Source organism: Mytilus galloprovincialis, chromosome 5 (genome assembly GCF_965363235.1).
Source record: "Mytilus galloprovincialis chromosome 5, xbMytGall1.hap1.1, whole genome shotgun sequence".
NCBI lineage: Eukaryota > Metazoa > Mollusca > Bivalvia > Mytilida > Mytilidae > Mytilus > Mytilus galloprovincialis.
The window spans coordinates 55,129,388-55,150,640 of record NC_134842.1 but is presented as its reverse complement, the minus strand read 5'-3'; the positions used below and the strand labels follow the sequence as shown (position 1 = coordinate 55,150,640).

General features: G+C 30.9%; 1 protein-coding gene across 1 annotated transcript in view; it reads right to left on the bottom strand.

The window, feature by feature from the left end:
- Nucleotides 1–1,509: 1,509 nt before the first annotated feature.
- The window catches only part of LOC143076054 (uncharacterized), a 50,571-nt gene continuing 30,827 nt past the window's right edge, over nucleotides 1,510–21,253 (bottom strand). The window contains exons 12-18 of the mRNA XM_076251682.1: nucleotides 19,668–20,873; nucleotides 17,678–17,873; nucleotides 15,278–15,486; nucleotides 13,458–13,547; nucleotides 10,647–10,851; nucleotides 3,846–4,060; nucleotides 1,510–2,328 (exon numbers count right to left, since the gene is read on the bottom strand). Of these exons, the coding sequence (XP_076107797.1) occupies nucleotides 2,245–2,328; nucleotides 3,846–4,060; nucleotides 10,647–10,851; nucleotides 13,458–13,547; nucleotides 15,278–15,486; nucleotides 17,678–17,873; nucleotides 19,668–20,873 (2,205 nt within the window). The 3' untranslated portion in view covers nucleotides 1,510–2,244. The remainder of the gene's footprint in view (nucleotides 2,329–3,845; nucleotides 4,061–10,646; nucleotides 10,852–13,457; nucleotides 13,548–15,277; nucleotides 15,487–17,677; nucleotides 17,874–19,667; nucleotides 20,874–21,253) is intronic.

Below are 21,253 nucleotides of genomic sequence, written 5' to 3'. Positions count from 1 at the left end.
ATAAATATCATAATTCAACAAATGGTAAAAATAATTTTACATATTTTAATGTTTTTGATGTTCTCAAAAATAGATACTACTTCAGATAAGTAGTGTCAATGTCGGAAAATATAGTTCAATGGTTTGTTGTTGAGAACTCGGGCTGAGAAAAGTGTTCACTTTTAAGTATTCAAAAAGTAAAATCACAAAAATACTGAACTCAGAGGAAAATCAATTCGGAAAGTCCATAATCACATGGCAAAATCAAATAACAAAACGCATCACCACACCTACCGTCTTATTACTGTCATTGTACTTTTGAACAAAGGATGAAGAGATTCATATATCCAATTTTGTTTTGGATGAACAATTTAATACTTGGAATGCGTTTGCATGGAACATGTACAGTGTCAGAATACCCCCCCCCCCCCCCCCAGATTTTGATGGGGTTCCTGTTTCTTTATAGTCTTTAGTTTTCTGTGTCTTGTGTTCTGTTATTTGTCTGTTTGACTTTTGACTTTTTAACCATTTCAGTTTGAAAATGGGACAAAAAATGAAAAATAATTCATAAATGCTAAATTAAAAAAGTATTTCTCACCAGAAGCATGACAAACCATTAAAGGTTGTCTTATCTACTAAAAGGGATGTCGCAGAATGGAGTTGCACGGTATGTGATACAGACGTTCACAATGCGGCATCACTGGTGTGTGATTGCTGCTTGGAGTGGTTTCATCAAAAATGTGTCGGACTTAAACATGCTCCAAAAACCACTTAATGGATATGTAGAAACTGTCATTAAAAATAAAAGATTAAAGAAATTGTAAGTTATAATTGTAGGTAATGTAAATATAAAATAAATGTCTTGAACTTTTATTATTGAGTACATATTACTAGTCCCATCATACATTGCTGTTGTTCATGTAACAATAACGCTATGTAACCGTAGCCTCAATAATTATTGTTAAATTCGTAATTAAGCAGGTCCTTACCCAACCATGCATTTCATCATTTAGTCTCCAATGTAAAAATAATACTTTTCTTATTGTAACATTTCCATGTAACCGTAGCAAGTTCCGAAAAAGTATCTACACTGTAAAAAAGTGAAGAGATTTAGTCGTTAAAAACTAAAAAAGCTAGCCAATACATCAACCCCATGTTTGTGTCATCTGAAAACAACAACACTCAAGGCGAGCGGATGAAAATACATTCCCTATTTAAACCACATTCTTTTTAAAAGTCATCATGAACAGCGGGTGGAAAAAAATATACGCTTGTTTTCTCAAATTGTATCAAGCTTACACACATGTTACATAAACTATGATGGTGTAGCTATTTGGACTTCATATGCAGTAAAATTAACACAAGCGGAATATATGTTCCTTTTTTAATCAACGAGTTGTATAAATTAAAGTACATGAGGTGTTTAAAGCAGAATATAAATGTTAATGGATATTCATCAGCTTGCATTTTCTCTTATAGTTTCCTTGTTAAAGGGTTGATGATTACGTTGAAACACATAGTGGAGTTGAAATCATCCCGTCGAAACTTTTACGGACGCCATCACGAGTTGGTTGACTGTTATCAAATATCTGTTCCACATATGATTTGTTCTCATTGTTTTTACCACAATCCCGTCCTCTTTTCCACACGAGGAGTAAGATCTGCTTACCCACAGGAACACAAAATATCATCCCGATTTTTGGCGTGGTACGCGTTGCTCAGTCTTGAGTTTTCTATCTATTTTTTTTTAAAATTGTTTCCTTTGGGATTTTCAACTTTGCTTTTGACTTATGAGTTTGAATAACCCTTATGTATCTCTTGCCTCTCTTTTTTCCATCCATTTACATTTCACATGACGTTTCAAATTTTTTCATAATTAACCCGCATATATTTTTTTCTGAATTCGTCGATTGCATAGGAGCACATGAACGTCTTACCATGACTTTATTAATTTTGGTTTAGATTACAGATAACTTCATTATATAAAAGCTCAAGTGTCCGATCAATTAAGTCCAGTCATTGTTGTTACTGTGAAGGCAGTATTGATTCACCTTTTATTTAGCACTAGTAAATTACCGTTTATGAACAATATCAGACTTACAGCCTTTGTATCACACAAATAAAGTATCAGATAAGTAAAGAATTAGAATTCATAGATCTAACACATTTTAAATTCACAGAATGTAGTTTTCATGTCAAATCGTTTCAGGTAAAATCTGCAGTTTAAGTTAATAGTCTTTCACGAGTGATATCAGTCTGCAAAGTCTACGGTTCTCTGGCATGTAAATGAGCCGTCTTTAGTTGTTTGCATATGTCAATATATATCTCCCCTCCTAGTCTTATCACGGCCTGCAAAATATAACAATTTGAATAGATCTTAAAAAACTAGGGCAAGTAAAACAACAAAGTAATAAAGATAAAGACAAACGTTACGGATTGAAAAATTATATTTAAAACACATATGGTTACAATCGATGAACACACATTGTTTCTTGCTCTTTTTCTCGGATTTTTCACTTTTCAGCTAAAGGCAATGCAATCATTTGTTTCAGCTAACATAGTTAGTTCAAAGCTAGCAATATGCAGTTTCTGAAATATTCTCAAAGCTGCAAAGGAAATATTTGTTGGATCAGAGAAGAAATTAAGATGAATCATCAGTTTATCATGTTTATATCAAGAAGCTCCAATAGCGGCCCTTTTTAGTTGCCAAATCAGATCGAAAAGACATCTCTTACTATAACTGGTTAGTTAAACTCCGATGAACAATGCAATTCTAAACAACTGTTGAATATATTGGCTTAAAATGAACCGAAGTACTATTACTTTCGCCGGGTTTTGTATCTAAATAGTACAAAATGAGGATTTTAACATTGGGTAGGCTTTATATATCTCAACACTTTACACCTCAACGCTCAATACACAGATTTATTGAAAAATATAATGCCTATCCATGTTACAATTAGCATATGCCATGGCATGAAAGAATTATATCTTAATTTTAGTTATCTACATACAGTATGTATTATATCGTTATTATAGCGTTAAAAAGAGAGACGAAATATACTAGATCATAGATGCACATATAAACTCATCAATCGAAAATAAACTGACAACGTCATGGCTAAAAAAAAAAGGCCAACTGAAAATATTCTTAATATATTATATGAAATTAAACAGACTTGGAAAAATCCAATTGCATGGTACACTTTCTATTTCTTTTTGTATCTATTATATGACCATCAGATGTCTTCAGGAACTCGATAGATCATTAGATGGAATCAAGACTAAAATACACACGAAACGAAGCTACATATTATCGAGCCCATGCCCTGTAAAATGTTTATTTTAGACATTTAAAAATTTGATAGTGTTTGACATGGTTATAAATCAAATGTGAGAATCTGAGTCAAATCAGTGAACATGAATCTGACTGATATTGCCCCTAGAAACTTTTTGCATGTCTTAATAATTATGTCATATCTTATACTTTTTTTCATGACTTTTGTTTTCTTTACAAAGTTTTAAAAAGAATGTCTTTTGTTGAAATATATAATAAAAGAACATAGCATGCCATTTTTTATATCAGACCCCTTATCAGCCCATGATCAAAATCATCCCTCTAGCCTGTCTTTAGAAAAGACATCAAAGACTTTGAGCACCATAGCACATTGTGGCTGTATCATGTATAGCTAATTAGAATGAAACTAACAGATTTTCTAAACAATACTAATTCAAAATATATTGCACCTCGCTGGAATAAAATGGTGTTTCTTTAATCATGAGTATAGTACTATATACATACTGTCATATTTTTTACTAAATAGAAAACCATTAACTATTTTTCTTTTTCTAAGATAAAATCTTACTTTGCTTATATTATTCCATCGATCTTCAAATTGGTCCATCGTTAGCGTATTGTAGTTTATAACTTCCCTGCGATACCACCAAATTCTTGATAGGTCTGCACAAATATCGACATTTGATTCGTCCTCTGGCAGTCCATCTGTTATACTCAAGTCTTTCATATATTTCAGCATAGCTACCATTGTCTTTATGTCCAACAAGACGGACGAGACTTTTTCTAAACAAAAGACGTAACAAATATACATGAAACACCAAAGCACATTTTTTGTTAGTAAAGGCTGCATGGAACATGATTAATAAATTCGAACTTTTGGTCCATCATATTTAGTTTTTTTCTACGTTGGTCTATATGGTAACCTATTAATTTTTTATTTAATAATTTTTGACAATTTCATTGCAGTTTCAATTTGCTTTATTGTTTTCAATATAACACCGCGAGGATACAACGTCATAAGAAAAGTAACGTTTTCATTATTTTAACAGAAATCGGCCCGTCTATAGGTATGATGACACTTTTATACAACTTATTATAATTTCTCAGAAAAAAAACCCGATTAGTGCACTGTACTTAAAACTATACTTCAGCTTAACTGTGGCCATCAATTGGTTACTAATAGTATCGCTCTTTATTTGAAAACTATGCAAGGGTAGAGTTTACTTCATTCAGCCACTGCATACCTGAAATTCTTAATCCATTATCAACAACATCAAATCAAAGCATCGTCGTTGCTGTGATCTAGCCATTTTTGAGCTACATGTCATAAACTAAGAACTCGATTTACTAACATGTTGAATTTATATATTGTAGTTGTATATGAAACAAATGAAAAATTTATGATGCCGTTTACATGTAAATAGTTATTACTTGATTAGTCAACATAGAAAACATATAAAAATGCCTTAACTGGTTCTGGTAGGGTATGACTATATGTTTAAGAATCTTATTGCGAAATGTTTAATATTGAAGGTTTAGATACATCCTGTATTGGTAATTAATAGGTCAGTGTCAAGGATAAATATTCAGACTTTAAATTGTGTGTATATGTAGCATATTTGACTCCGGAAGCACAACACGTCAAGTTGCTGAAGATGTATTTTTACACATTAATTACACAGGTATATGAGCAACACAATTCTGGTCCTGTTTTACTTTTAGAGCTTTTAATAGTAGATAAAGAGATGGACACGAGTATATTGTTGGTGTCGATGATCTCTGTCTTTCAAATGTAGTTGATTTTAGATTTATTCTTATTGTAACCCTTTTCTTGATGTCGTAATAAGCGTTAGACAATACTTAGTCATGTTTTATGAAGATTTAAGCCCATGGCGTAGCCGAGGGCTTAAATCTTCATAAAACATGACCAAGTATTGGCTGACCAATTTAGAACATATTCACACCTTCGAGTGACCTTACAAAACTAGTCTTTCCCATTGTAATATTCAAACCTACATAAGAGTTCACTTTTTATAATGAACTAAATATAAACCATAGGTAAAATATTGTATCAAGGTAATGACCATTCAATGGATGACATGAAATAGCACTGACATAGTTTGTGAAGGATAAATTGTTTTTCTTCTGCTTCAGGTAAAATTTAATAATTATATATATATCTTTAGATTTTTTTTTATTTTAAAAGGCAACACAATGTTATATAAATCCCCTTTTTGAAATTTGATTTTTTTTATAAATATAAAACTCTGTATGAATATTTGAATTCAGACCATTCAACATTAAATGCTTACTTTTTATTGATAAATTTAAATGTATTGTGTTTCTCTGAAAACAATCCTTTGCTTTATACATTAGCAGTCTGGCATTGTATTTCTTTTGAAAGAAAAAGAAAATAATTCCCTCAAATGTAAGGTATATAAATTAAATAAATATCATTTTATTTATCCTTACCAATTTTTTTTGTGTGTGTATTCTTTATACATGTATGTGTACCATAAGAAAAGGCATGAAATTTTGGCAACATTCAAAATGTTTTTATTTTATTCTTTGCTCTTTCATCTTTAATCAGTAGGCTATTTTCCCAAGGAAAATGTCTTAGGGGAGTGCACACTTCGTTATTGCAGCTATTAAGAGTTCACTTTCATAATTAACTGACAATGAAAAGTCCATGTATAGCATATCATAGTGCATGGAAAACCATGTACTATGAAATTTAGAGGGCAAACATCTGACTTTTCATTGGACGAGAAGGGGTGAGTATGTTCCAACTATTAATGAACTGTTGTATAATTAACATGCTTAACGGTATTGACATTCTAAACAATGATTTTACATGTATTTGAGGATTATGCAATATGGTTGATCAAATCTATTTAGCCATTTTGCTGTGATAAGAGCTAATGGCTTGGGGATCATAGCGGGTTATAATTCATCAGATGTAGTTCTAAAGTCAATTTCTGTTTACTTTGTTTTATTAAAGGGAGTTTTAATCTAATGTCGTTTGTTTTAGTAAAAGTTACTTAAACAAAAGGAACCTCAACCGTCAATATTCGTATATGTACGACTGTAAAAACCTACCAACCCTTTATGAATGCAAACGGTGTATAATTAGAATTCAAATGTTTTCTTGACAAGATTGAGATGATTAAACCAGAGCCCATTTGTGTGAATGACATATTTTCATCATTTTGTGAGACTGTAGAAGGTTAGATGATTGACAAACTAACACGTAAAACTACGTATAAGAGATTGTCTATTTGATTTTGGCCTTAGATTTAAAAAAAAAAAAAGCGCCAGATCTACAATCAAAATTATTATTAATCCCATATATAATGCAAACATCATGGACATGGAAGATCAGTTTGACCTCTTCTCTACAAAGGTATTGCACTAGCCTGTGTTTCGTATAAGCTTTATTCAATAATTGTCATATGATAAACATACGGCTAACGTAATGGATACTAGAAAATGACAATAACATATTATATTATGTGGTTATTCCAGCAAATTAATGATGACAAGAATTAGAAACTCTGTTAAACGCATGCGGCACATGGTGTGACGATAATAACATGACTATTAATTCCAACAACAGCAATATTGCGCATTAGGAATACTTTCTGCTAATGAGTGACTGTCGCATGTTGTATTTTAATATGGAAATACTAACATTGAATACTCTACTAATTTACTAATTATATTCATTTAGGTGTAAATATTATGAATTTGTAGATTATACATGTTATAGTGTGACTGCAAAAACAAATAGAGCAATTGGTTTTGTTATAGAAAAGTGTAAAATACTAGATGTTGCTTCTTATAATCACTTTTTTAAAAATATACTCAGGTCTGGTACTCCAAATTGTTGAATATGGCGCTGGTATTTCGGGTTGTAAATACTTGTCTTGTATTAATGCCATTTATAATTATATAGCTTAAAATTGAGAATGGAAATGGGGAACGTGTCAAAGAGACAACAACCCGACCAAATAAAAAAACAACAGCAGAAGGTCACCAACAGGTCTTCAATGTAGCGAGAAATTCCCGCACCCGGAGGCGTCCTTCAGCTGGCCCCTAAACAAATATATACTAGTTCAGTGATGACTAATTTCCAAATTGTACACAAGAAACTAAAATTAAAATAATACAAGACTAACAAAGGCCAGAGGCTCCTGACTTGGGACAGGCGCAAAAATGCGGCGGGGTTAAACATGTTTGTGAGATCTCAACCCTCCCCCTATACCTCTAACCAATGTAGTAAAGTAAACGCATAACAATACGTTTGCATATTTGTCTTGGAGATTTTAAATATGTTTACTGTAAATGCTGCTGTTGCAGAGGACATTGGGCGGATATCAATCTTTTAAAAGCAGTTTTAAAATAGAAATGTTTTGCTAAAAGTACTTGACGACAGACTTTTACGTTGGATATTGAAAATGCATATCATCGAAAAAAAAAATTTTTTTTTGTGTGTGATAATTAGGGTTTATACTCTTCAACCACTGAACATGTTTAGTCTGCCACTCCATGGAATATTTAACTAGATTTTTTAAATGTTTATGAATTTTCGAAAATTCAACCTCAGACCGATCAGACAACAGTTTTAAGTTGACTGAATGCATACGAGTACATTAACGGATGACCAATAGCTAGAAGATATAGTTGTTCTTTTAAATACAACTGGCATATAAGGATCGAAATAGTGCTATGTGGACACATTTATCTGTTTTCAAGAGCTAAATTGGCAGCGCGTGATCCCTACAATGACTTCCATTTTTACGATTGTACAAATTAACTAGCGTATTGGGGAGATAATTTTGACGAAGTAGAATCCTGACTGTGACATAGTTGCAACATAAATGCTTTTCATTTATGTAGAAATATATAAATGTGTCCCTGAAACATATGGGCACATGACAGTAAATAATTTCCCGCCAATTATTTTTTGGTTTACGTTAGAAACGCTTGAACTATAGATCAAATTTCACAAAATTTTTCTAACGTTTTTAGAAATATTTCATAGCAAATGGAGCATAATGAGTCAAAGCTATCAGTTTCAATAACGAAATTGATTCAGATAATGAATTGTGGCAATGCTTTCTGGTTTTTAAATACGTTTTATATAAAAATGGTGACAAGTTGAGGTTGAAAAATAAAGTCTTTTCTCCTTTATTTGTTGATCTTTTCAATGTTACTCAGACTCCTGTGTATCAATAATTTTCAACAGTTATTTAATAATGAGTAGTTTATACTGCGATGATTTATGTAGTAAATTTAAACTCGATTTGATAATCATGAATGAATTTTCATATAAATGTCTTAAGTAGTCTGAAAGCATCTCCCCTTTCACGCCGTTCAAGAAATTTCAGATATGTTATAAAATATTGTCTGAATGACAACCTTGCACAATTCCAAAGTGAAAACACTCAGCTAATCTACAGCCTAATTTAGTCAAATGAGCACGGCCATGGATTCTTTGATGGAAATATTCACTTGTTCAAAATGTGTCAACTAAATAAATAAATTGCAGGCAAACCCTGACAAATTTCCGGTTTTAGCAGTTGTGAAAAAGACAAATAAAAAATATAAATATATACGTATTCAAAGTGCCGATCTTTCGTGTGAGTCAACTGTCAAACTTTGCATTGACATAGATTATCAGCTAAATTTTGATATTCATATTGGTAAAATATGCGGAAAGGCATCTCATCAACAAATTATTTTGAAACTTTTAGGAAGTTATTTGAACAAGGTAATTAGTAAGCTAACTTTTTTCAATACATTCATTTTGTCAAATTTCATTTTTTTTGCTCTTTGTCATGGCATTTCTGTACCGAGATAAATTCCAAAAATGAGAAAAAGTGCAAGAAAAATCACTAAGATTTGTATATCAAGATCATTCAAGACCCATATCAACAGTTGCTAGAAAGCCTAAGAAAGGACTAATTAAATGTAAAAGATTGTAAATAGTCTGTCAGATTTAGTTATATACTGAATATGCCACATGTGAAAACTACACAGTTTGATAAGAAAAGTTTTAACTTTGCAGTTAGACTCTGTGGAACAGCCGACCTGACAATTTCAGAACTGGAAATAGTTTGTTTTTCTCAATTTGAGAGCCGTAAAGCGTATACAGTCCTGGAATGGTTCAAAATACGGGTGTTCTGCATGTAGATAAGCTTTTTTCATTCTTTTGTAATGGCTTTAATTTTTGTTTGCATTATACCTTAAATTTTGCATGTGTGCTATATTTTCATTTGTGGTTAATTTTATTTGTGCCTAACTTTAAGTTGTGCTTCAATTTTAGTTATGCTTCGGTTTTGGTATGTTTAGATGTGTAGTTTTGTAATGCTTTGCGTTTATTTCAATATCGTTGTAGTGTTTCTATGCATTTAAATAATGTGCTACTTGTGTATTTTATCTGCATGGTGTGTGCTTCAATGTTATGTATATGTTACATATATTCGGTAAAAAGTTCTTTTTTGTATTGTTATTTGTAAACCAAATCAAAATAAAACTTTCATATTCATATTCGTATTCGTTTAACTTGTCAATTTAGATATCAAAAGTTTAAATCAACAAATATTGTCTGCTTGCCATTCTCACCTGAAAATCTGACGAGTCAATTATTTCACTTGATTTTAAGTCTTTGTTTATGTAGTATACTAGTAAACAAAACTGTACCAGGCTAGTGGGAAGTCAACACTCAGACATTTGTATGTCTCTGTCTTAACGGTAGCTACTTTGTTAGCGTGTATGGACGTGTTTTTGTATTGCATTACTGGTATCTGACCATTTAATTCTATTTATCAATTTTGTTGTAATAAGAGCTAATGACCTGGTGATCTAATTGGCTAATTGTAAATTTTTAAGTCATTCATGAGTCAAAGGTCAAACAATGTTCATTTTCTCCATGGCAACGGATGTATATCAATTGTTTTTCATGCACAAAATACTCACACTTTTCGCCTAAAAATCTTGTTTTTGTCAAGTTCAATTAATTTCCATGAGTACAAAAAGTATTGAAATGTCCGATTAATTAGTTTGAAACTATAACAGGACACATGCCGTCGTACTGGTATGTGCAAAAGACGAAATCAGCATGTTGCGGACTTTCTATTTAACAAAACCAGAATGTGTGCCATAAGAGAAATAGTTGTATTAACTCCTGACATTTTGATAATGCTTGTTATCAACACTGTTTATGTAGTCCATATGGTCGTTTATAAATTATATATTGAAATTAAATGATTTGAGTTGATATGCTATGGAATGAAACCTATGAATAGTTTGTTCAATAAAATATAACTGCGTTTATATATTTTCATCAAAAATGAAATACACATACCATTCGAAAACAGCAATTCCATTTGAAACGTAGTAATCAGCTTTCGTTGTTTTTGTAAATCTTCCAGCTTTTTCATGTTTGATCTAATAGTTTTTTGAAGTGTTGAAGGATGAAACTCTAGATCAAAGAGCTGTTTAACAACTTCCCTGGCGTCACGGAAAATGAGATGAAGTATCCTTAGATAGTTTGTTTCTTCTTGAGGTATCTAAAATTGATTACATAACTTTTGTAAATCAATAAATCAATAAATCAACAATAAAATGAAGCATTGGTACATACATGATATTGAACATTATTTTGAACCTGAATAAGACAACATACTAATCTGATTTTGAATGTCGAGACAATAACCGAAGTTATAGACATGAATTTAACAGTTGAATTTCTATTTTTTTTTTCTTCGAAAAGTCATGAAAATTCGTCTTTTAAAGCTAGTAAACGTATGAAAAATCCTTTAATGTGTTTCGCTATTAGGAATATTGAGTATTGATGACAGCTGTTTGATGTTTTTTTAACTTTTTAGCCGAACGTTTTAAGATATGAAAAGTGAGTTTTCCAAACAAATTAAAAAATATTTAAATACTAATATATGAGCTGCATAGGGTGAAAATCGACTTTATACAAATGCATATCAATACATTTGTTTACTTTATCAAAGAAATCTCTACGCAAAGTATGTAGCTGTATGAAAATTGAGTTGTTACAAGAACTTCACAAAACAGACCAAAAGGCTCGCTTATTATCAGAATGCAAATAAGTGACTCGAGTTGTTATCATGTTATCAATCGATTTGCAAATTTCGCATGCTATCAATTCAATTCAATTCAATCCAAATCTTTATTGCCATTAAACTACGTATTTATAGTATGTGACACAACATAACAAAATAACAATAAAAAAACCCAACAAGATCATTAATTTACACAATAAAAGTAATTATTATAAGAGTCCCCTGTCCTCAGTTCAATAGACTGTTTTAAAAAGGATCCTATATCTTATTTACCTGAATGTGTGAAATTGGTTTGAGTATATATGTTATTTTATCTATGTCATTTAAATTCATAAAGTGAATATTTTCATTTATCAAAAAATCAAAATAAACTTTTCTATTTCGTTGAAAATAACAGAAGAAACAAACAAAAATTAAAAACATAATTAATGGTCATGTCTCATAACAAACAGGTTCAATTTTGTTAATGGTTATTAAGAATGGGTCAACAGACTTTTTTTTAATATATCTTGAGGTTAACGTGGGCGTCATTAACTTAATGTAAAATAGAGGCGAAAAATACCAGAGAGACATTCATACTAATAGATCGAAAATAAACTGACAACAGTATGGCTAAAAAAGAAAAAGACAAACAATAGTACACAAAACACTACATAGAAAACTAAAAACTAAGCAACATAAACCCCACCAAAAACTTGGGGTGATCGCAGGTGCTCCGGAAGGGGTTAACAGATTCTGTTTCATGTGACAGACTCGTCGTGTTCTATAATTTTTTTATATCACTTCTCGAAAATTGATTCTCATGGAAACACCTAACAGATTTGGACTGAAAAACATTAAAGTGGCACAATATTAATTTTTAAGGAAATATATTTCAAATATCTCAATTTTTTATCTAATTATTTTTTTAAAACATTTTGTAAGAAAAAGAAGCACTTCTTATTATTTTCGGGAACAGTTTATGAAACTGTTGTTTTATCTAGCTCACAATTTGTGAAAAACAAATACCATCGTGAGGTAGCAAAACACTGAACTTAAATGCCCATACACGCTTTTAAAGCAAGTGTTTTGGCACTTGTGCCTCCCATAAGCTTCAGTAATCAGAGACTTAAATAGTACAGAACTTGATGAAAAAGAAACAACCTTATGTATCGAAATAACTGGATTTTATTTAATGGAAAAAGAGAATATTGGTACATATAATAAGTGCCAACAACTCATTTTGCAATTCTAAACCTAAATTGCGTCCTGTTTATGTCACACAATCCTTCATAAGTTATAAAAAGTGCACAAGTATGATAAGATTACTTAAATGATCCTGAAAATACTTACAAAAGTTAAGATAACTATATATCTCATGATTTTTATATAAAAAAAAGCAATCCTGATGGTATGAATGTCGTCAAAATGTTTCAAAATTAGTGTAGACTTATTCAGGAAAACAAGCTATTCTAAAGATCTGAAGGAATACAAATCATTGGTAATAGTTATAGTTTTCGGTTACACAAGTAACCACTTATATAGCTCATAATTTCTGAACACAATCAACCATGTGGTTTCAAAAGAACTTTATTGTAATGCTGGTACAGAATAGAAAGACAAAGAGAAAATGTTTCCAACTTATTTACCGAAAACAAATGTAGCAATTATTTATTAAACTAATGGCTTCCCTTTCATGTAAAAATAAAACCCGATTATTGTTAATGAAGTTTATCAAAGTAACTTTTTATTGCAAACTATATTGACAAATGATACAGTAGCGACAAATAAACAAATTGAGATACATAGTTGATATCGAATCATATTTCTTTTGTCGAATATTGATCCACAGTTTTTTTAATGCAACAAGACTAGACATTTCTTATAAGAAATCATACAAGATGTTGGACTCAAAAGCGGACGGGAAAGATTAGCAAAGGCTACATTCATTTGAGAATCAATTCTGGGTTATTTCAAATGTTGACACTTTTTTATATTGGGTCTATGACTTTTCTTTTTTGAAGTGTTCTTGGGTTGTTGTCTTATTCATAAGTGTTGTTTTACTGGTATAAGTATTTTTTTTTATAAAAACAAATAATTACCTGGCTACTGTCATCCAAGTCGCAGTGTTGAATTCCTAAGTATTTTATTGTCGGCTCATTGTGACTTTGTTGTCCTAACAACATGAGTGCCTATAAGTGAATATAATTATTGATGTGTGTCAAATGTTAAGTTGTATCATAAAGTTAAGTTCAATTAGTTTCTTCGAAAACAAAAAAATAAAAATAGGCAAAAACATTCTAACCTTATAATGCAACGAACGTACATGTACATGCCTTCGAAATTATGTAGAAAACGTAAAAAAAATGATAAAGATTTAATTTGATAACCTATGACTGAAGACTTTATTAGAACAACAATCGTCATAAGAAAATGCCTGTACCAAGTCAGGAATATGGCAGTTGTTATCCATTCATTTGATGTGTTTGAGCTTTTGATTTGTCAATTGATTTGGGGTTTTCTTTTTTAATTTTCAATTCAGTATTTTTGCGATTTTACTTTTTTTCCAGTCTCTATGTAAAATTATACCTAGGAGCAGCTAAACAATATATATATAATGAAAAAACCCAGACGGATTACAATGTCCAAAAACTTCAATGAAGTGTCAGTGTATCTCAATACAGATACATATTTAAAGTTGACAGTTGTTAATCAGATGACCTACCCACTACAATTAAAGAATGTTCATACCTAGAAAATGAAAAATGTGAATTTATATCAGTATGAAATGGTTGCTTATAGACTTTGTAATACACACGCTACAATATATTCCGTATAGGAACATGCAGGATTGTTTTACATACATAATCTAAAATGCATAAGCCTTTGATATTTTATAATTATAAAGCTTTTTTTTTTTTTTTATATTTTTTTTTTAAAGCAAATCAAAATCAGTTCAAGTTAATTGATAACATAAAAGGTCTCCAGTCTATTTATATTCATAAGATCCAAATATACAATGTCAACTATAGCATGTATAGTTTAATAGAAACATATATTAAATAATACAACACACACGATATACATATATGTGTATTCAATTATTTGTATAATGTGTTTTAATAGACCGATATTTACAATAAACTAATTTATTTACCAAAAATATAATCAAGCGTAAAGTCTAAATGACACAATTTCATCTCATCAGCGTCAGGCTTATGTTAAAAATACAACAGACTATTCAAATGTTTTTAAAATGTTACTTTTAAAAAGATTAATTAACGTGTCTTTGAAACGATAACGTTGGATAAAACAGTACAAAAAATAAGTCATCTTCAATTGCATTTCTATTACACATTGCACACAATCTTATTTCCCTTGGTTGATTTTCGTGTCTTCCTTGTTCTATCACAAGCCTATAGTTTGAACGTAAAATAAGAAAAAAAATCCTGTCTTAGACTTTTTAGCAGTTTCAGTATATTTTCACTTATACAAATATAATCTTAACTTTTTGAGTCAAATGCACATGTTGATGAGATACTAATGTAATCTTAACCTATTTTATAAATTCACATCTTTAAGTCTCTGTTTTAATAGATTAATATTCAATGTTTAGAAATTTACCTTTGAGTCATTTTTTGTTGCGTTGAAACATTCGTGTGACGCTCAGTTCGTAATTCGAAATCTGCTTTTAGTATGATCGTCTAGTAGTGTGGATATGTAACCCTTTATTAAACAAACCATTAATAACAATAAATCCCATACTAGCCTACACGCATAATATCCACCGTGTTTTTTCGTGGTGTAAGTCTAAAAACCGGCATGAATGGCTTCATTTTGCTATAAATAATGTATCTAAACGAAACGACAATAAACATTTAAACGAACACAGATTTTTTACTTAGAACATTTCGTATCTTACCTTGTTAATGGTACTCAAATAATATTTGAAATCCTCTTTTTCGAGTTTACCATTGACATTTTGCGACATTTGTGTCCTGCAAAACCAGATTCGAGACAATGCTGAAGATATTGAAGTGTGTGATGGATCAAACGCATTGCCTATCGAAGGATCATTTGTGTTCTTCAAAAAACATAACATCATATGCAAGTCAAACCTTTTGCTCGACGCTGAAATAAAGATCAGAACTACAATTATTAACTATTGAAATTTGTTATGTTGAAGACAGATTCTTAAAAAGAAATTCAGCAGACTAGCAAGCTTCAACGAGGACAAATATACAAATCTGGGCCTGTCATTGAAATATGTCAATAAATGTTTAGAATGACTTATTTTCCGATAGAAATTGCTTGTTCCGGTGACATTGGATAAACAGAATTTGCAATTTTAGGTCTTTCAATACCTTCGCCCCTTGCTTGTATCTTTTCATGTTCATGTGAGAGACAGCTAAACCACTACATGCTACCTATTCTGACATCGGACTCTGACTTCTTTTTAACTGAGTTTTACTGTGCGCATTGCTGTTTGCTGGCGGCAAATTGGGGTCCCTTAATCAAACAACAGGAAAACAAATCATTATTTTTTAATCATTTTGTACAATATGATGCAAATGTATACATTCAACTTTGTAATTATAATATTTATTAATGCAAAAAAATCAGAACAGAAGAGGAAAATTCTTTATATTTCTATATAACATATTTATTTAAAAAAAAAAATTCAAATGAAAAGAAAACCATTAAAATTTAAAAAGAGGATAACAGTATAATACAAAGTGTTTGGATACAAAATATTAGATCAGGCATGTCATTTTTTAATTCTATGTTGACAGTTTCAGGGTTTTGCATTTACAAGTCAAACTATGTTTCAGAGTAAAAATTAAAATTGATAGATGTGTATAAAATGTTTATAAATGAATAAATATTTATTGTCATAGATTATGCAATGTTTTATCAATTATGTTCTGATTATTTTCCCAGCCACTCATAAGGAATTTCACATGAATACTTCACTGGCGCTTGGTCAGTAAAATATGATTGTAACACGAAAAGAAAAAAAATTAATATGATTGTGTTGTAAATAAAAATAAAAGGACCAAAGGAATAACAAGAATTTTTTTTCCGGAACTTTATGTTCAATAGTAAACATCAAATATGATATAAGATAATTTTAGGATACTTTCAAAATGATCTTACAGATGTTTAAGGTTTGCAATTTTGATTTTGAATTTGAAAAATGTATCCTAGTCTAGTATTACCTGTTTCATCTCCATTATGTATTTTTTCTGTGAAAAACGTTTCAACCTTTTGCAAAATAATGTCTTAGAAGGGCTTTATCTATATTTTTGTCGTCTTGATACCCTGGTTAACCTGTCGTTTATCCCACTTTTCGTTTTAAGCATATTCATTTGCATTTCCTTTAACATACCCAAATGACTTTTCATAGTAACTTTCTTAATTGATTACAAATCTTAACTTGATCATTTCTGTAATTCTACAGATCAACAAAGAAAACAAATGCTAGACAATGAATTCCATTATTACCTCCAAACAGCGAATGCAATTATAATATTTATGACATAGTGTGCTAGTGACCTAATACGGTGTATGGGGTCCGTAAATTCCATATGGGATGACAACGAAGCATTTAACCAATCACATTCCTAGAAATGTATAGGAGGTAGGATAATGTTAATGTCTGGTTTTCTTATCCAATATTTAACGTACGTTAAGTCTTTACAAGAAAAATGAGTCATATACTTTATCCCAGGCCATGACATTAATGAGAGGTTTAAGTAATCGAACTACTGTTTCATTATTTTGCTACCACTAAGGCTGTGAGTGTGAATTCCGAACGAAGCAGGTGCGCTCGACTCCAACCTTAATTGACTTAGATTGTTAGTTTTCATACCAAAAGTCGGCCGTTTTCTCCTGGCATTCTAGCTTCCCGCAACAATTAAATCTGAATGCCACAAAACAGCACAATAGTGCTGACAGTTGTTTTAAACACCAATTAATCTATCAATCATTTCGTTTCCTGACTTTTGTAACCTTTTTAATTACTATACAATCATTAAATACATGACGTCAACATTTATTACTTTCAATTTAAAATTTAAAAGACGATTTTAACAGATTATTCAGTATATATAATGAATTAAATGACAAATAGCTGAGAGTGTGATAGAGAAGATTGTGTACCTTTAAAAAAAACTTCACCAACCTTGTCTTTGCATCTGACTCCTCACCCTCTGAGTTAAGTTATGATTAGAAATATATCATGTGATGAAATCAAACATTGTCGAATATTTAAATATAACAATAAGAGTATGTTTATTCACTTCTCCCTTATAAAGATTACCTTCATCGACACGCATACTGCGCAAGGTCTCCCACTGAAATCTATTCAAATGTTTTCTGATTTTCTGTTTTTCTTTACCAATCACTTTGTAGAGTGCTTCTGGGTGGAATTCATAGTCAAATACAATCCTAACGGCATCTTCTGCTACATGTAGCAGTGCAACAATTCTCAAATAGCTGATTTCCTCTTCAGTAAACTACAATACAAACAAATTTTCTTCAGGTAATTCTAAAGGTTTACATATTGAACATGTTGAATAAATGAAACAAAAGTAGTAAGATTTTATAGCTGCTATCAACGAATTAATTCCATGTTTCCTTATAAACGTATATAATATAAACGTTTTGGTTGAATGCATCGCCTGAATGTAATCTAAGGAACATGTTAAAAATTATGGAAATTCTCATATAAGATATTACATTTTCTACTCATAAAAAGAAAGAGTTTTATTGGACATGTTGATGAAACAAAATTATTCTGAAACCAATAATCCATAAATCGATAATCTTTATCATAAAATACAATTTTACAAAATCTTATTTAAAAAAGTTTCAGACATTGTCAGAAGCTTAAAGAAAATAATTCGGAAGGAACATCACTATAAAATCTATCTAATTACTATATGATAGTGTTAGTAATCCGTTAGCATTAGCATTAGCTTGTACTTGAATTGTATATATTCTTCAAGGAAAGTTTACCGCGCACAGTTCAAATTTAAATAAATGTGTTAACTTTCATGTGAAATGATAAAAGTATCCTAATTGGATGCGTCGTTTGTCATTAATACTGAATCTAATAAAGTTGATTTGAAAAGTTAATTTTTTTTTAACGATGAATCTGAAGAAAGTCTGAACTGAAAATTCTGGTTTTCTTTACCTATTAGTTAGATCCTTAAATTTGAGAGTAATTAACCAAACTACTTAACAACCTGGCATTCTCTTAGATTAATGTATAAAATAAACTCATCATAGATGCCAGAACTAAATTTAGTATATACGCCAGACGCGCGTTGCGTCTACATAAATGAGATAGCTGTAGAGTTTTATGAAAAGTTGATTTGAAAAAGTTATAAAAATAATTTTAGATGACTTTCCAAATTTGATTAAAACTGAAAGTTCTAGCTTCTTTTACCCATTAATTACATCTTTTATTTGACTTCAATGAATTATCGAACTAATCTGCCAAATAATTTAGTTAGATAAATATATAGTTGATTTAGCGTGGCTGATTCAGACCTATTGAGACTAATTAAAAGGTAAATACTGAGTCTAGACAGGGCGACACAGGTCAAGAACTAGTCATTCATAAGCGATATCATTTCAGACTATACCAAGATTATCAAGTACTGCATCAGACTAATTAAGTAAAGTTGAGACCATGCAGAGACGAGTACAGTTAAGTATTGTCGAGATTATGTCGAGTCTTGTCAAGTAAAATATGTGCTCGAGCACAACATATGGTGTTTGCAGACTCTTGGGCATTTTGTAGTGTATGTCAAACCGGCATTGGCTGACAAAATACGAAACAAAGCATGATGCTTCAGATTGTTTACTTGTCACTATTTTTTATGGAATGTTGTTAAAATATATTGTGAAACAGCGGGGTCATATGTTAAGTCGAAAGATGGTCTGACTAATTTTACAAGAAAACTTACAAAAAAAACCCATACTAAGTGAAGCTTGTAATTGTTTTCCTCGCCGTTCAAAAAAAACAATAGTCGTTTTTAAGTGATCAAGCAGCGATACAAACGCAATAGTGCGTTTTTATTGCGCATGACACATTACGGAAAGTTATAGATGAAAAACTATTGAAATGATTGCGATTATTGGGCTTGGGTAATCAGTTTTAAAATGGCTCTAAATGCAAGCATTGCGTATGACAGTTGCTTATATAGTTTTCGTACAAAGACCAGTTGCTTCACCAACAAGAAATTAAAAATGAAATAGTGGGTCATAGTGAAAGTTAACACACATATTTTAAAAATAATTACCTCAACGATGTCTATTGTCCAAGGTAAATATAACCCTCTACATTCATGAACACTCTGATGCTGTAAACAATAAATATACTTTCCTTTTTTCATGTCTTCGAAGGAAAGTGTATTGATATGATAATAACCATCACTGCATTTAAACTTTTGTTCATAAGATATGTTTAATTTATATCTCCTTTTTATGCTATCAATATGTCTAATCAATTCTTTGCGAACCTCTGTACAGAGGTCGCTGAGTCCCTTATTTGTACTTGCAAACGACACAACTTGAAGAGCTATTGTATCAGTTGACATTGTCATCAAAAGTTTATCACAACCTAATTCGTCAAAATTAAAAACACAAATTCCTCTGAATAACGCAAGCGCTTCACTATCATCTCTCATTCCGCTTGGTTTATATTTTTGGATTAACCATGCTGATAAATGATTAAAAAATGCTGGTGGGAGAAACGAAAATTTAAGACAAAACCAGGAACTTCTTTGGCACTTTCCGGCATATATGCCGATGTCGTTGCAAACACTTTCGAACGAAGAAATTGGCATCATACTTGGCATAATGTAAGAGTGTTTGTTCTCCATATTTACTATTATGTCAAATCTTTTCATTACTTCGATCAAATCGTCCATTTGCTCTACAAACTGACTTCCACCTTTTATTTCGAACAGTATTCTAAGTAGACGGTAGCTCAGTTCACCTGTTTTTCTTAACTTTATCAAATCAGAACAGACGTTAACGCTTACATCATTTACGTCAAGATTATTTGACACTAAACATCGAAAAGCATTTGCCAACCACTGCGGTTCGAGAATGATCAAATTTCTAATATCTTCAAAATACATAATGTTACCAACTTCATTTTGAAAACGAAGGAACAATAACAATTCGTCGGAATCGGATATAGCAATATCAGGATGTTTAGCTATATTTATCATATCATTAAGTGAAATGAAACTCTTTCCTTTACTCTTAATGATGTCAATCAAATGTTCTAAAAGGATCCACTTGAGAGGCATCGGTTCACCCCAATTCTGCATATTCTGTGCAACGTCGGATATTTTCCGTCGTAAATTTTCGAAATCTTCGTCAGGATCTTCAGTATTTGATAAAAAACATTTGTGACGAAAATGATGAAATTTATTCTGTCCCGCAATGACGTTAATTAACTGCTCATTAAGTTTCTCTCCTCTTTCTCTAAACTTTTCCTAAAATGTTCAGAATAATTATGAAATAATTAACTTAAGTATTATGTCGTCTGAGATTATGTGTCTCATAACAACGAATACTGATAAATACATGCAAGAGAGTCAATGTAAACAAGTAAGTTATATTTCGCCTTACTAAAAGAGAGGCAAAAGATACCAAAGTGACATTCAAACTCGTATTTAAAAAAAAATAAACTGATAATACCATGGCTAAAAAGGTAAAAATACAAACAGACAAAAAACAGTACACAAACACAACATAGAAATGCTAAAGACTACGCAACACGAACCCCACAACACTGTAAATCTGACAATCCATAACAGTCAACTATCTTGGGATGACGTGGGTAAAATTAACTAAGAGATGATTTAAAATTAAC